The 14,332-nt window shown below is 51.5% G+C and overlaps 1 protein-coding gene across 5 annotated transcripts in view; it reads left to right on the top strand.

Annotated features, from left to right (window-relative positions):
- ITGA11 (integrin subunit alpha 11) overlaps nt 1-14,332 on the top strand; it is a 53,629-nt gene that overhangs the window by 27,286 nt on the left and 12,011 nt on the right. For 4 of the 5 annotated variants that reach the window (XM_069798667.1, XM_069798664.1, XM_069798666.1 and 1 more), the window contains exons 7-20: nt 459-607; nt 1,322-1,466; nt 1,914-2,079; nt 3,172-3,242; nt 4,064-4,208; nt 5,959-6,107; nt 6,395-6,535; nt 7,584-7,790; nt 8,263-8,393; nt 9,087-9,253; nt 10,550-10,692; nt 11,821-11,931; nt 12,165-12,250; nt 13,656-13,863. In XM_069798667.1, coding sequence (XP_069654768.1) covers nt 459-607; nt 1,322-1,466; nt 1,914-2,079; nt 3,172-3,242; nt 4,064-4,208; nt 5,959-6,107; nt 6,395-6,535; nt 7,584-7,790; nt 8,263-8,393; nt 9,087-9,253; nt 10,550-10,692; nt 11,821-11,931; nt 12,165-12,250; nt 13,656-13,863 — 2,019 coding nt within the window. The remainder of the gene's footprint in view (nt 1-458; nt 608-1,321; nt 1,467-1,913; nt 2,080-3,171; nt 3,243-4,063; nt 4,209-5,958; nt 6,108-6,394; nt 6,536-7,583; nt 7,791-8,262; nt 8,394-9,086; nt 9,254-10,549; nt 10,693-11,820; nt 11,932-12,164; nt 12,251-13,655; nt 13,864-14,332) is intronic. The other variant, XM_069798665.1, reaches the window with a different exon arrangement.

Here is a 14,332-nt window from a genome sequence, read left to right as displayed (position 1 = left end):
CATGGGGAGGATGAAATCATACGGAAATACAGAAGTATTGTCCTGTGCCAAGGCAGCTTGTTGCAGCTGTGAAGAGCTCTCCATCCTCTTCCTATTAGTAACCGTGGGCTGATTTGGGCAGGGATTTGTGCAGGGATATCCTCAACAATTTGCACAAATAACCCCCTGTTTGGACCCATCTAGAGATGCTGTGGGTCCACAATGGGGCACAGCACATCTGCATCGCCCCAAACCTTTATAGCAGGGCAGGGGTGGCTGCACATGGGTGAGAATAGAAGTACAATTGAGCATTATCAATTGTCCCATGGAGGGAAAAACTGGAGGAAATGGGGACAGAGTGACTGACTTTTAATGGTGGCTGTTATTTCATGTGGTTGACAAAGCCTGCTCGTTGTGTCGCAGGCCCTCACTACGCGGCAGGTTGTTGGCATCCTTTGTGATATTCCTTTAATTCCTAGGTCGGAGTTGTTCAGTACGGAGAAGATGTCGTCCATGAGTTTCATTTAAATGACTACAGGTCTGTAAAAGATGTGGTAGCGGCTGCCAGTCACATAGAGCAAAGAGGAGGTACAGAAACCAGGACTGCCTATGGGATAGAGTTTGCTCGGTAAAAATCGTTCACCTTCCTGTTTATTCTGATAACAAGTTTAAAATCACCATTTATTTTTCTTCCCTCTCTCCCCCTTTGCTTTTCCTTGCTGCTTAGAAAGCAGGGTATACCGCCAGGCTAAAAATGCTTTTGCAAAAAGGCTTGGTCCTCAATTAATGTTTTACAAATGATGCAAAACTGCCCTGTCCTCGGTTGCAGCTGGACCAGAAGGAGGGCGCAGGGGCAGACTCTGAAAATATATCCTTTTTCTGAAAGCACCCCAGAGCTGAGCTCTCAGCCCCCACACGTGACCCCACGTCTGCCCCAGGCACTGTAGTTCTTCTGCAGACCCCCGTCGGGTACCCAGGAGCTCGGTACAGCCGTGACCCACAGCTCCATCTCCTCTGTTATCTGGGACAAGTGCCTGCTCCTGCACTGTTTTTGCCACAGCCCGACCGCTATTCCTGCTGCAGATTTAGGGCATTTTGCTGAATTAAAAACTCCTCTCCTGCAAGAACCCAGCCCTGTCGGTGCAAAAATCCCCTTTTAAAGTCCTAAAAGGTTTCCTGGGAGTCCTGCACCTGTTGCACCTCCCCAAGGGCTAAGCAGCCCACCAAACACCGCTCAGTGCTTTACGATGAGGGCGATTGGGTGCGTCTCGGCAGCCGCGACGGTTTCGGCAGTGACCTGCCTGGCGAGGCTGAGCAGCCCAGGGCATCTCTTCAATTGCAGCTCGGAAGCATTTCAGAAAGGTGGCCGGAAAGGGGCAAAGAGAGTAATGATTGTAATCACAGATGGAGAGTCGCACGACAGCCCAGACCTGGAGAAGGTGATTGAGGACAGCGAGAAGGACAATGTCACCAGATACGCAGTCGCAGTAAGTGCAGGGGGACCCTTTCAGCAGCAAACAGCTGCAAAAGCCGCGCAGAGCTCGGCAGTGCCCTGTGTGCCCCATTGCAATGGGCCTGGCAGCGCAGCCCACCTCCACCACTCCCGGTGCATTTGCGGGGGTCTTTGTTGCTGGTCCTGCTTTTGCAGGAGGCGGTGGGATGCTCAGCTCTGGATTCAGCTGCCAGAGCAGGTGCTGTGGCTGGGGATAAGCAGGACCCTGCGTTGCACCAGGCACCCAAATTGCATGAGGGGTGCCCAGCCTGGGCTGCCTGGAGGAATTACAGTGGCTCCTTGCTCCTCAGTTTGCTCCCACAATGGGGTGTCAGATGCCAAGGCTGTTGGGCTCCTTCCATATGGATACCCCTCAGGTGCTTTGGGACGGCTCTCTCCATCGCATGAAAACCCAAGTCTTGCATTTCTATTTTAAACCTAGGTACTGGGTTATTATAACAGAAGAGGAATCAATCCCGAAGCCTTTTTGAACGAGATAAAATTTATAGCGAGCGACCCAGATGACAAGCATTTCTTTAATGTCACAGATGAAGCAGCACTCAAAGACATTGTGGATGCTCTGGGAGAAAGGATATTTAGCTTGGAAGGTGAGTGATGCTCCTCCCTGACAAATCCTGGCTGGCCAGGCTGCAGTGGGTTGCTTCAGATGTGCCATTGGTTCTCCATTTGCTGAATTTGAATGGGTCACACTGGGGGTTTCCCTAATATCTGTTTGGTACAGCCAAACAGCCAGGGTCAACCCACCACACATACTTTGAATATCTTCATCTATAAAGAAGTGTCTTTATTTTGAGTGGTTTGCATCCCTCAAGCATCAGGAGCACAGATCCCCTCTCCTCCAAAGGACACCCTTCATTCTGGCCACTGGTATTTGCAGAGCTATGGTGGCTCTGTCCTTTATAGCAAACCTTTGAAATTTGGTATGGGGGTCGTCTGGGTGTCAGCATCTTTCTCACCCATCAAACTTTATTCAAACCCAGCCGGGCTATAAACAGGCAAAAACCACACATCAACTGCCAGGGACTCCCTGGGGTGGCAGACATTGTGGAGTTATGGGAATAATGTGAGGGTTTATGGTTTATTGGCTGAAATTAAATATCAGGAAATATTTTTGTTCTAAATGACAGCACTTCTGCCTGCCTTGTGACAAGTTCATTGGTCTCCAAAACTATATTTATCTAAATTTCATAGGAAAAGCACATCCCGGGATGAACAATTGAAACAGAAGATGGAGGGCTTTCACTGAAAATTAAGCATCTCAGGGTTTGGGGGAATTTTGACCAAACCAGCTCACAAGCTCCCCACCAGTTTGCCAGTTACCTTGGTCCAGCCAGCCCAAGGCTTCTCTGTGGAAGAAAGCTTCCCTGGGTGAGAAGCTTCACGCAGTTGCAATTATGAAGCAAAATCCTCTAAATCCACATTTTTGTGTGATCTTGCAGCTAGAAAAGGAGAGAACCGCACCATGGCAGAGCTCCCAGTACCTATTAGCAGCACGAGTTTGTGTAATTGTGATGATTTAGGGAGAAACAGGCTCATTTGTTGCAGCTGAGGTCCTTTGTGCTCCAGGTGGGGTAGAGGGGAATGCTCGTGCCCTGCCAACCCACCAAGGCACCACTCAGCCCCTCCAAGAAAGCAAAGCTCACCATTAAATACAAATTTCCTTTTTTTTTTTTTTTTAGGAACTAACAAGAATGAAATCTCCTTTGGCCTGGAAATGTCCCAGACTGGATTTTCATCACATGTTGTAGAAGTAAGAGAGTAAATGTGGGGGGTTTATTTTTGCTCCTGCCTGTGCAAGCAGGCACCCTGTGCTTTCTATCATCACCAGCCGCTGCAGGTGGAGAGATGGGTATTTGGGGCAAATTATTAATCATGAAGCTAAATTGCTGTGAGCATAAGGAAGAAAATGCTGTTGGTGCTGGTTTATCCCATGGGGAAGGGAGCTGCTGGGAGGCCAGTGCTGTCCTTAGGACCAGTCTGCAGCAGCTCCTCTCAATGCCATGACCTTTTGGAAAGGACGTGCTGGGATGTGCCATGGAGGAAGGTGCTCATCAGTGGTGGGGTGCGAAGCATGGTCAGTCCCTTTCTGCCCTCTGTGGGCCAGCAGGTCCAAGCAAAAAGCCAGCAGGGATTTCTGCTCAGGGTTTTCCTGGGGAGGAAAAGCATGCTGAAAAGATATGAATGGGGTGGAAATATCATTCCAGAATGTTTAAAAATCTCCATCTTTCCAGGTGTGCTTTAGAGAATGGTTTGCTTGACTTCTTTCTTTTTTTTTTTCTTTGCCATTTGTGAGATTCCCTCCCCTCTCCCCCCCCGCCTTTTCTGTAAAACATGCGATTTCTGGGAGACACCATTTGCTGGTTTTCTCTTCTGTGCTCTGCAGCCTCCACTAAGTATATAGTCTAGGAGTTGGGCTTTGGGGGACCCCCATATGTGTTCTCACACAAAACCAGCCCATTGGGTCCCCTCATCCATCTCGGCATGAATCGACTTTGCCCATATGGGCAGTGAGGGGGACGATTGCCTTCACTTGGCAAGAAATACCCTCAGACTACTTCTGCTCTCCCACAGGACGGGATCTTGCTGGGGGCGGTGGGTGCCTACGACTGGAATGGAGCCGTCCTGAAGGAAACCAGCAGCGGGAAGGTCATTCCCCTGCGGGAATCTTATCTCCAGGAGTTCCCGGAGGAACTGAAAAATCACGGAGCGTATTTAGGTAAGAAAGCTGAACAAGGCTCTGCTGCCAGGGCTGAATTAATGATTTTATACTTAATAATAGGAAGCACAACATATTTCTCAAATGACTAATAGCAGCCAGCGTTCCCACCATAGGCAGTACCATGCCCGGCTTCTTGCAAGCTCCCATGGGCGCGAGACCTGCGTTGCCCTTTGCTCAGGGATGTAGCGTACGTGAGCATCCTCACCTGGGAAGAGTCCAGCGTCAACCACAGTGTGCAGCACAAAAGTGATTTAAATGCAGAAGTATCTCAGACACCAGCCAGCCCGGGTCATCCGCAGTGCTTACTGGAATGGTTTAAAAAGCACTGATGAAATTTCATGCCTAGGGAGGAAATACCTGCTGGGTTAATCCATTCCATGTGCGGCTGTTGAAGCCCCAGAGTAAAAATATCAGCCTGGTTTGCAAAATGAAGCCTCTCTCTGGAGATGTGCGTGCCAGGCTGAGCTGCCCCGTGGCAGGGAGCAGGGTGGGATGCTGTGGGGTCACCTGCCAGCGTGTTGGGGCTCTTCCCTCCACTGGGGACATGAACAGCCCCTGGACACGTGGCTCATCACTTGGGGTGACAGCAGAGTGTCTCCCGGGCTCAGCTGCGAGCACCTGGAGTGGGGACATCTACAATTGTGCAAGGGGTACCCATGACAGTATGTGGGAGCTCAGCTGGGCTCTGTCTTTCCCATTGCCTGGAGTAAGAAATCCAGAAATATTAAGGAAACGCCGGTGCATCCTGCTGCGGAGCAGCCCGGCTCGCCCAGCGCCAGGACCTGGGGGTTTCAAGGCTGATGCTTGGCTTAGGAGTACAGAGACACCCCAGGTAAGGCCAATGCCCAGGGAAGGGGGTCCATAAACCCCAATAATCCCTGGAGATTCTCAGAATTAAACAGGATGTGTCCCTGAGTGATCTGATCCAGCTTCATGGCTGGCCATGCTTTGAGTTTCTAATAAATTAAGTAGCATTTAAAACTGACTGTGAATGTGCAGGAACCTGGAGTTTGAAAAATAGGATTTTGCAGCCCCAGCATTATATTCCTACATAAGCCCATCTGCAACCACAGGCAAGTGCCGCAGCCCAGTGTGCAATGTGTGGTGTCGGTGATCCCGGCATAGAAAATAACCCGTCTGGGTAGGAAAGAGGGATTGCTCAGGATCATTTGCTTACCGAGGGTTACTTCCATAAGGACTCGTGAGCAACGGTCTTGATGGATTCATGGCTTTTATTGGACTATCAATGTTAACATCAAGCATCAGCAAAGTCTTTCACGCTTGGCTTTGGACATGGTGTTGCCGAGGTCTCGAAGGAGCAGTGCAGTGGGTGCCACAGCCTCCTGGCGTGCACGCACCTTGCTAGTGTTTGATTAACTTGATGTGAGCCATGAAGTAAAACACTTATCAGGCCAGGAACTGGACTTGTCTTCCATGAGAGAAGGATTTTGCACGGGGTTTGCCGGCTGCATTAGGCAGTGCCAAAATTTTTGGCACAGCTGTGCTGCTCAGGCTGCAGGTGGGACCTGAGCAGGCAGCTCAAAGCCCAGGGTCAGGGCACTAGGGTTTATTGGAATTACTTTATCTTTGAAGAAATCTGGGTTTCTAGCTTCCCAATCTGGGAGGTGGCCAGAGTTGTGTCAGCAGCTGGGGGCTAATGGAAAGCAGATCACCAGGCAGCGGCTGGGAGCAGGCAGGGAGCTGCTCAGCTGTGCTCACCCTGCGCCTGCCCCCCCCCCGCTTCCAGGTTACACCGTCTCCTCCGTCATATCCACCGAGCATGAGCGGATTTACGTCGCGGGAGCGCCAAGGTTCAACCACACCGGGAAAGTCATCATTTTCAGCATGCACAACAACCGAAATCTCACCATCCACCAGGCACTGAAGGGAGAGCAGGTAACGCCGGGGCACACGCTGCCAAGGGTGCTGCACTGATTTTTCCATGTGGCATGCATGCTCCTCCATCAATCCTCCCCTTTCGTTCTGCAAAGTGTTCCGTTTAAATGGCTCAGCAGTGTAGTGCATCCATGGGCAGGTGGGGATGTCCTGGCTGTTGCTGCACCTGCAGCTCCAAACTGGGTGGCCGTAGCAGGGACAGGGCTTGAAATTTCCCCATCGGGGAGGGTGGCAGTGCCCCTGCGCGCCAGCAGCATTGCTCCCACCCCCTCCTCTGTGTCCTCCAGATCGGCTCTTACTACGGCAGTGAGATCAACTCCCTCGATGTCAACGGTGACGGCATCACCGATGTTTTGCTGGTGGGAGCCCCCATGTACTTCAGCGAGGGCAGAGAAAGGGGGAAGGTTTATGTCTACGCCCTGCGGGAGGTATGTGGCGGCACTGCGGGGGAGAGCCGGGGATGCCGCAGGGGCCGGGGCATTCGGGCACTAGCGCAGGAACTGTGTCCCCTCCTGTCACCTCCCCAGGGTCGCTCCAGGCTGCGCTCACCCACCAGCTTCCACCAAACATCACAGGGCACGGCAGCCCGGCCCAAAGGCAACAGAGCTTGGCAGCGCCTTGCTGTTGTGGCTGCTGCGAGACTCGAGGAGGATTTGTCTGTTTTCCTTGTTTATAAACAATCTCAGGGGGTTTGTTCGCTGCCAGCAAAGGGCGTCCAGCCTGCGCTGGAGCAGAGCCACCTTGTCTCAAGGCTTTGCTGCTCCCAGCCGGCTGAGCATCCCGGCCCTGAGGAGGTGATGTATAGGGTGCAAGGCGAGGTCCTGCTGCTCCCAGCCCTGAGGAAGCGATGCACGGGCTGCAAGTGGGGTCTTTGCAACATGGGTTTCTCCATCCACTTTGCCTCCCCCAAAACTGTTCCCTCCAAGGGCACCCTCCTGCCCAGGGTGGTGGGGTGAGACAAGGTCCGTCCCTCCACCACTTCAGGGCACAGACGGAATGTGTGCCATCCCTGTCCTCTGCCCTCGTGCCCAGCAGCACTCTGGGGCAGGACCAGCTTTCCTACCACCCTCAAATCTGGCTCAAAATGCAGTTTCTGAGCCAAATCCATCAGGATATGGGGCTACGTGGGGCGACGAGCGGATTGTGTTCTATATATCCAAGGCTGCAGAGCCCACCCAGAGCAGTGGGAGTCCCTGTATCTAAAGCACAAATTTTTATGCGATTATTTACGTAGGTTGCTGTAAAAGGAAGGCAAAGCAGGCATGGGGCTGGCATGGGGCTCATCCCTCCCCAAGGACGTGCTCAGAAGAAAGTCCTGCAGCCCTGGGAGAGCTCTCACCTCCTTCCTTAAAGAAATTGCTCACATATCGCTGCATCTTTTTTGCTTCCCTTTGAGGGTTTTCTCTTCTTGCCAGGCTTGCTGCTGATTGTTTTGGGGTTTGGGGTTTTTTTGCCTTTTCTCTTTGCCTGGCCCAGCAGAACCGCTTCGTTTCCAGCGGTGCCCTCGTCGATCTGCAGAGCTACCAGAACTCTCGCTTCGGCTCCTGCATCGCCGCCGTGCCTGACCTCAACCAGGACTCCTACAACGACCTTGTTGTCGGGGCACCTTTGGAGGACGAGCACCAAGGAGCAATATACATCTTCCTTGGCTTCAAAGAGACCATCCTGAAGAAGTACAAGCAGGTATGGCTCCTGGGTGCTTCGGTTGTCCTCGTCCTTCATCAGAATAAATGTCATTTTTGCCCATTTTAAGGACTCGTAGAACACAATAAATTCACACGCAGTATTGCATTGTTAATTATTATTGCCAGGTACTTTCTTTTTTGAGGGGTCCAAGACAAAGCAAATGTAGGGTATGGAAAACATGCTTGAAATTAAGGGCAATGCTTAGCACTGGGTGCAGTGAATTACTCTAGATAAAATATTTCTCACACTTGGGAGAAATAGTAAATATGCAGAGTAAATTCAGCAGAAATCTCTGGATGGTGTCTCCAAAGAGAAACTGCTCTCATTCCCCAAAGAATTATGTTTGGTGCAATCTCTTGGAAAGGGGAACCTTCAGTAGTGTGGTGGAGGTCAGCATGGCAAAACCCTCCTTCACAGGTAGGGATGCTCCTGCTGGAAACCAGCCTGGATTCTCCCCTTTGCTTTTCAGCGGATAGCAGCTGCAGACCTTGCTCCAGGCCTGATGTATTTTGGATGCAGCATCCATGGACAGCTGGACCTGAACGAAGATGGGCTCGTAGACTTGGCCGTCGGCTCTCTGGGGAACGCTGTGCTGTTGTGGTTAGCTGTATCTCATTTGGCACCCTCCTCTGCCCAAAGCTCATTGCAATATGCTGACATTTTTCAGGGGGAAACTGATGTCCCAACAATCTGAACTGTCTTTTCACAGTAACGGCTCCCTGTCTGGTGGGGCCATGGGATTTCAATGCCATTGGGCCCTAGAAGGATGTCAGAGTTGGTTTTGCATTGAATTTCATCATTAGTTCCCCAGGAGTTTCAAATCAGTTAATTGATTTTTGGTGCTTTGCCCAGGCTCCCTCTGTTCTTATTTAATAAGAACAATTTAATATTTTCAAATATTGATTAATGTTTGGAAAGGCCCTTGAAGCTGTTAAGACGGAGGATAGCTGTACCCAGCAGAGATGGGCCACCCTGGGGCCTGCCTTGAAAAGTGCTATGTGCATGTAATTGGCCAAATCCTGCTCTCGGCGCTGACCTACTTCACTGGCATAAGCAGGAGGCAACTATGTGCAAGAGATTTTATTCTTCAAATGCTACATAGATGAGCTGACAGTAGATCAGCATGCTGTGGTGGCCTTTGGTCTTCCTCAACACCTTCTTGATGTTGAGAATAAGAGTGAAAAAGTGTGAAAAGGGTGAATCAGGAGATGTGGGAGACTTTTGGAGGATGCTGCAGATGGGTGAGGGCATCCCACGCTACAGCATGTCTCTTGACTCTTGCTCACCCCACAGGTCCCGTAGCGTGGTCCAGATCAACGCCAGCATCCGCTTCGAGCCCTCCAAAATCAACATCTTCACCAAGGACTGCAAGCGGAATGGGAAGGATGCCACTTGCATGTCAGCCTTCATCTGCTTCACTGCCGTCTTTCTCTCAGCTCACTTCCAGACAGCCAGCGTGGGTAAGCGGCACGGCTGCTCACGCAACAAAAACCCCAATTCATGCGTTGTTTAGGTCTCCAACCCCGAGGCAGTGCCCGGCTTCTGCCAAGGGAAACCATCCAGGAGCTTGGCATGTCTGGAGGCATGCACGTTGCCACCCACCACATCCCTTTTTACCCACAAATTTGTCCCTATCCTGGCTGATGTAGCAGGGACGGTGGCTCTGCCATTAAGCAGTGCCAAGAAACACTCCGAGGATACAACCTTACCCATGCTGAACATCTTCTCTCACCTACACCCTGGGGCCAAGCTCTCCTGCAGCTGATCTGGCCATGGTACGTGTGATGGAGATATCACCACCACCCTGCCAGCCAGTGGGACAGGAGGAGTCGTGCCCGGACTATGTCCCGCAGAGCTCATCCATCCTCCTCACTGCAGCGGCAGGACACATCTGCCGACCATATGTGCGTCTTTCCCTAATATCCTGGGGAATCTCTCTGAAGTTATTGGCCAGCTCTGCTATTAAGTCCTTGCATGTTGCTGTGACCCTGAGTCTACCAGGCGGATGCCCATGACGCAGGGGGAAGCAATAGTGGCTCAGCCCCTTGTAAACCAGCAGCAAACACTGTCAAAAGAAAATCGGGTCCTGAGCGAAGCCACAGGAAAAACTCCCATCCCCTAGAGCATGAATTTCAATTTGTACTATCGAATCCAGTGTTTTCCTCCTCCCTGCTATAACTGTGGAGCTTGCAGGACAAAAAGCTGAGTGGGATTTCTTTATTTATTTAATTTTACACTTCTTTCTGCCCAGAAGAGCCACCCTGTGGACGGTGCATGCTGGGGGCTGATGGTTGCTCTTTGCTTATGCACGTATTGCATCACACTTGTGTAGTGGGTGCAGATCCCACCCTGCTTGGTGCTGGGTTGGGAACCTTCGGTTTGTTTTCAACAGCGCTGCAGGAAGAGAATGATCTCCAGTAAAGCACATAGAAGAGGAGAGTGCTCCAGGGTACAAAACCTCCAGAACTGGTACAGGCCAGCATGTGAATATATGAGGCAAATAATTATGTATCCTGCACAGATTTTACACAGTGTCTTGTATTTAAAGCTCCTCATTTGACCTGGAGAGTCAATGCTTTGCCAAAAAGAAATATCTGTTAGAAACAGGCAACGCTAACTATAACCTGATTTTCCTGATTTTCCCTTAGCGAGGCAGTAGGGGTTTGAGTGCCCAAAAGCCCATTCTTTGACCCAGTGTTGCTATATAGTGAGCATAACCCCAGGGAGAAGCCCTGAGGGTGCTGCTCTCCTTCCAGCGCTGCGGTACAATGCCACCATCGATGAGCGCAGGTACACGCCGCGGGCTCACCTGGACGAGAGCGGAGAGCGGCACATGCAGAAGGGGCTGGTGCTGCTTGCCGGGCAGGAGCACTGCGACACACTCCAGTTCCATGTCTTGGTGAGTGTGAAGGAGAGCAAGGCTGGGGTCTCCTCCTCCGCCAACCTGGGGGGAGATGCTCTCCACCTTGTGCAAAAATAGTGATGCCCCGGGATGCTGTCAGAGGAGTCTCGATGGCTTCATAAGCCTGGAAAAGAGCCTCATCCCCATGCCTGGATTTCTTCGCGCTAGGTTTGATGTGGTCAGGGATGGAGCTGCCGGTATGCAGCAGCTGCTGGGTCCCTGAGCGCTGACTTCATTGCAGCGCCAGCTTGCGCTGTGCTCCTTTCCACGAGCTGCTAGCCGTGCCCTCAGGGAGGGCGTGCACTCCTGACACCCGCGTCAGGCTGGTCCTCCTGCTCCAAAATTGGTGAAAACACGTTTTTTCCATTGGGAACCAAATGCCTCTGTGCCAGTCCCCACTGCTCTCACCCTCTGCACCCTTCTAACCTTCTGGGTCCCCCTCCCTGGGTGCAGGAGCCAGCGAAACCCTCTGCATCGCTTGCAAGGAACAGCTGATGCACAAACCTGGCCAAAATCAAACATTCCCAGTGAATGATGAGAATATTGCAGAGGCCAGGGAGGGCCAAGCTGCCAGACTGGCCTGGCCCCAAGCCCTGGCCTGAACTGCTGTGAACTTCTGGGAAATTTGAGTCTGGAGCTCAAGATGGAGCTTGTGATTTAGCACAAGAAGCGTCTTGCTTCAGAGCATCTAACTGCACCCCGTGCAGCTGAGGCAATGCATGAGAAGAGCTCATAGACCTGCAGGAAAAGTACAGTTTCGTTACTGGCCAGATGAGCCCCAGGTAAGGGTTGCAGGACAGCTCTGTCCCCCCTGGGGACAGCCCCCACCAAGGAGCATCCACCTTTCAGAGCCAGCATCTCTGGGGTGAAACATTTCCAGCATCATCAGACATGTACTTGTGGACGGCTGTTGAGCAGCACCACTGGGCTTGGGTTGTCCCTGTCCCTAGGTAAGGGTTAGCTGGGGAGACAGGATGATTACACACCAAGGATACTAGATTGCAAAGCTTTCATTTCATAAAATAATCACACGTGCCTGTAGCTCTGCCTTACCTTGCTCTCTGATGCTGCCCCTCTATAAGCAGGAGCCCTGTCCTCCTCAATGATGCTTTCTGTCCGCCGCAGGACACAGCTGATTATGTGAAGCCGGTGACATTCTCCATTGACTACGAGCTGGAGCACCCTGAGAATGGCCCCATGCTGGACGATGGCTGGCCCACCTCGCTCAAGGTCTCGGTAGGTAGCAGCACCGACCTCCCAGGGTGCCTTTTATCAGGTAGTTGGTCAGCAGATTTATCTCTGGATGTAACATTTGCTTCTTTATCTTGGGGCTGCAATCCCTGGTCCTTCCCATGATGACAATGTGTTGGGCATTCGCTGCAGCCAGGGATCACCACTCATGTCCCTTCTCCATGGAGTACAACCTGGGGCACAAATCATCACTGAGCTGCTCTTGGTGTCCCCTTCAGGTCCCTTTCTGGAACGGATGCAATGAGGATGAGCACTGCGTCCCTGATCTGGTCCTGGATGCCAGAAGCGATGTGCCCAGTGCCATGTGAGTAGGTCGCTCAGAGCATCCTCCAACCAATATCACAAATGGGGGGGGAGCCTCTGAAACCCAGCCCCAACCCACGCTCCATAGATAATGGCATTGCAACTGGTTCTTCACCCAACACCACCACAAGGTTCATCCAACACCACCACGAGGTACCCCTTGGGACCTCCACTCGCAGTGGGTCTCTGAGCCTCTGCCTGCTCCCGACCTGGAACAAATTGGTGGTTTTTTAGAGAATCCACAAAACAACTAATATTTGATGCCATGGTGATGAGCCCCAGGGAGACAAATCAGTAAATAACAGCGGGGAATAAATGCAAGGCTGGCATTACCCACTTGGCAATTACAAGCTTGACTCACGCAGCAGAAATAATTATACGCTACAACTCATTGCTTAAAGAGCTTTTAAAGGTTATCTAGGAGCGCAGGAGCCTGAACCTCCGCCTCCCGTCTATGGCAGTGGGCTCCGAACTAAGCTCATAGCCAGTGCTGCTACCTGGGGATTACTTGTATCCTGTAATTCAGCATTTATTGCTCTGTGTCTCCTGTAAAGCTCTTGGTCCTGAGGCTGTCACCCGGGGCTTGACTGGGAGAGGGTGAGGGCCCCCAGCACCCCTGGCTGGGCTGGGTTGGGCTGTGCTGTGGGAGCTTGAAGTGAGCTGTAGGTAGGGATTAGGTATGGATCTTAGTGGCTGGAGTCCTACAAATAACCATGGGCAGATGCTGTGGTCTACTGGGGTGCCAGACCTCTAATTTGGTTCCTCCTGAAGCATGTGGAGCTTTCCCAACAGCATCACTGGGAACTGGACTGTGCCCTAGAAAAGAAACCAATATGGAGGTGATTTCTGCTGAGAAAACCATTTTTGAGGTGACTTGTTGGAATAAAGCCATTCCTTCAAACTGGCACCCTGGTTGCCCCGCCATTAAAGGCAGAAGGTGACTCTGAAGGTGGCACTGTCCTACATTTTCCTTTCCTTTTTTATTTTTCATAAAGAAAATAAATGCCCAAACACCCATCAAGTCTGCAAAAGCAGATGCTGCTGCCATTACAGAGTCTGTGCTGGTAAACTTGCCGGGAAAGAGATCTCAGCCAGGCTGAAACTAAATGCCAGCTTTACCCTTTGCTAATGGTATGGCATCTATGTTTTTTTCCTTACACCCCAGATGTACTAAGAGCTCCTAACTGGTTTGAGAGAGCTAGGCACCGTTAGCCAAAACTCACAAGCAAAACGATGGTCCACGGGAAGAATTTGTGATTCCTCTTTCGGCAGCAGCGCAGCACAACAGAGGGAGAGTAGGGATTCCCTTGTGCTCTCGTATGCACTGTGCACGTAAAAATCCCGGGGCTAGGTCTGGAGCGGTGCTGCAGGCAGCGCTTGCCTGCACCACTGCGCTCCTCTTGCAGGGAGTACTGCCGCCGGGCTCTGCGGAGGGCACCGCCGGACTGCTCGGCCTTCACCCTCTCCTTCGACACCTCCGTCTTTGTCATTGAGAGCAGCAGGAGGAGGGTGGTCGTGGAAACGGTGCTGGAGAACCGAGGTGAAAACGCCTACAGCACAGTCCTCAACATCTCCTTCTCCAGAAACCTCCAGTTCGCCAGCTTGATCCCCAAGGTAAGGCTGCCAGGGGAGATCCAGGGCTTTCCAGAGGCACTTCTAATCCCAGCCGGATGAGAAAGCTGTGTCCTAAACCAGAGCCCAAAAATGTCTCCATCCCTCATAAATCAGACATGTTTATGGGCTTAGTTTCTAAGCACTTACAGCCCTTTCAGCTCTTTATTTTGGAAATACAAAAAATGTTTGAATTTTAAGAGCCTGAAAGAAGGTCAAATGCAGATGAAATTATTTCCCTCTTTCTTTTTCTACTCCAATAGTTTAAAAATACTTGCTGCACATGGCCAAGTTCCCGTCAGGGATAAATTTTTGCAGCTGAGATATAACTCCTGGAAGTGTGGGCTGATAATGAGAATGTGGCCACAACTGAGCATCGAGCTGGGTGATGCCACTTCTCTACGGCTGTCCCCTGGATGAGCCCATTGTGCCCCATGGACTCCCACCCTCCTCAATATTTCACCCCCACCAC

The sequence above is a fragment of the Haliaeetus albicilla genome, chromosome 12 (genome assembly GCF_947461875.1).
Source record: "Haliaeetus albicilla chromosome 12, bHalAlb1.1, whole genome shotgun sequence".
Lineage (NCBI taxonomy): Eukaryota > Metazoa > Chordata > Aves > Accipitriformes > Accipitridae > Haliaeetus > Haliaeetus albicilla.
Note: the sequence above shows the minus strand (reverse complement) of the source record. Positions and strands in the feature narration are given on the sequence as shown.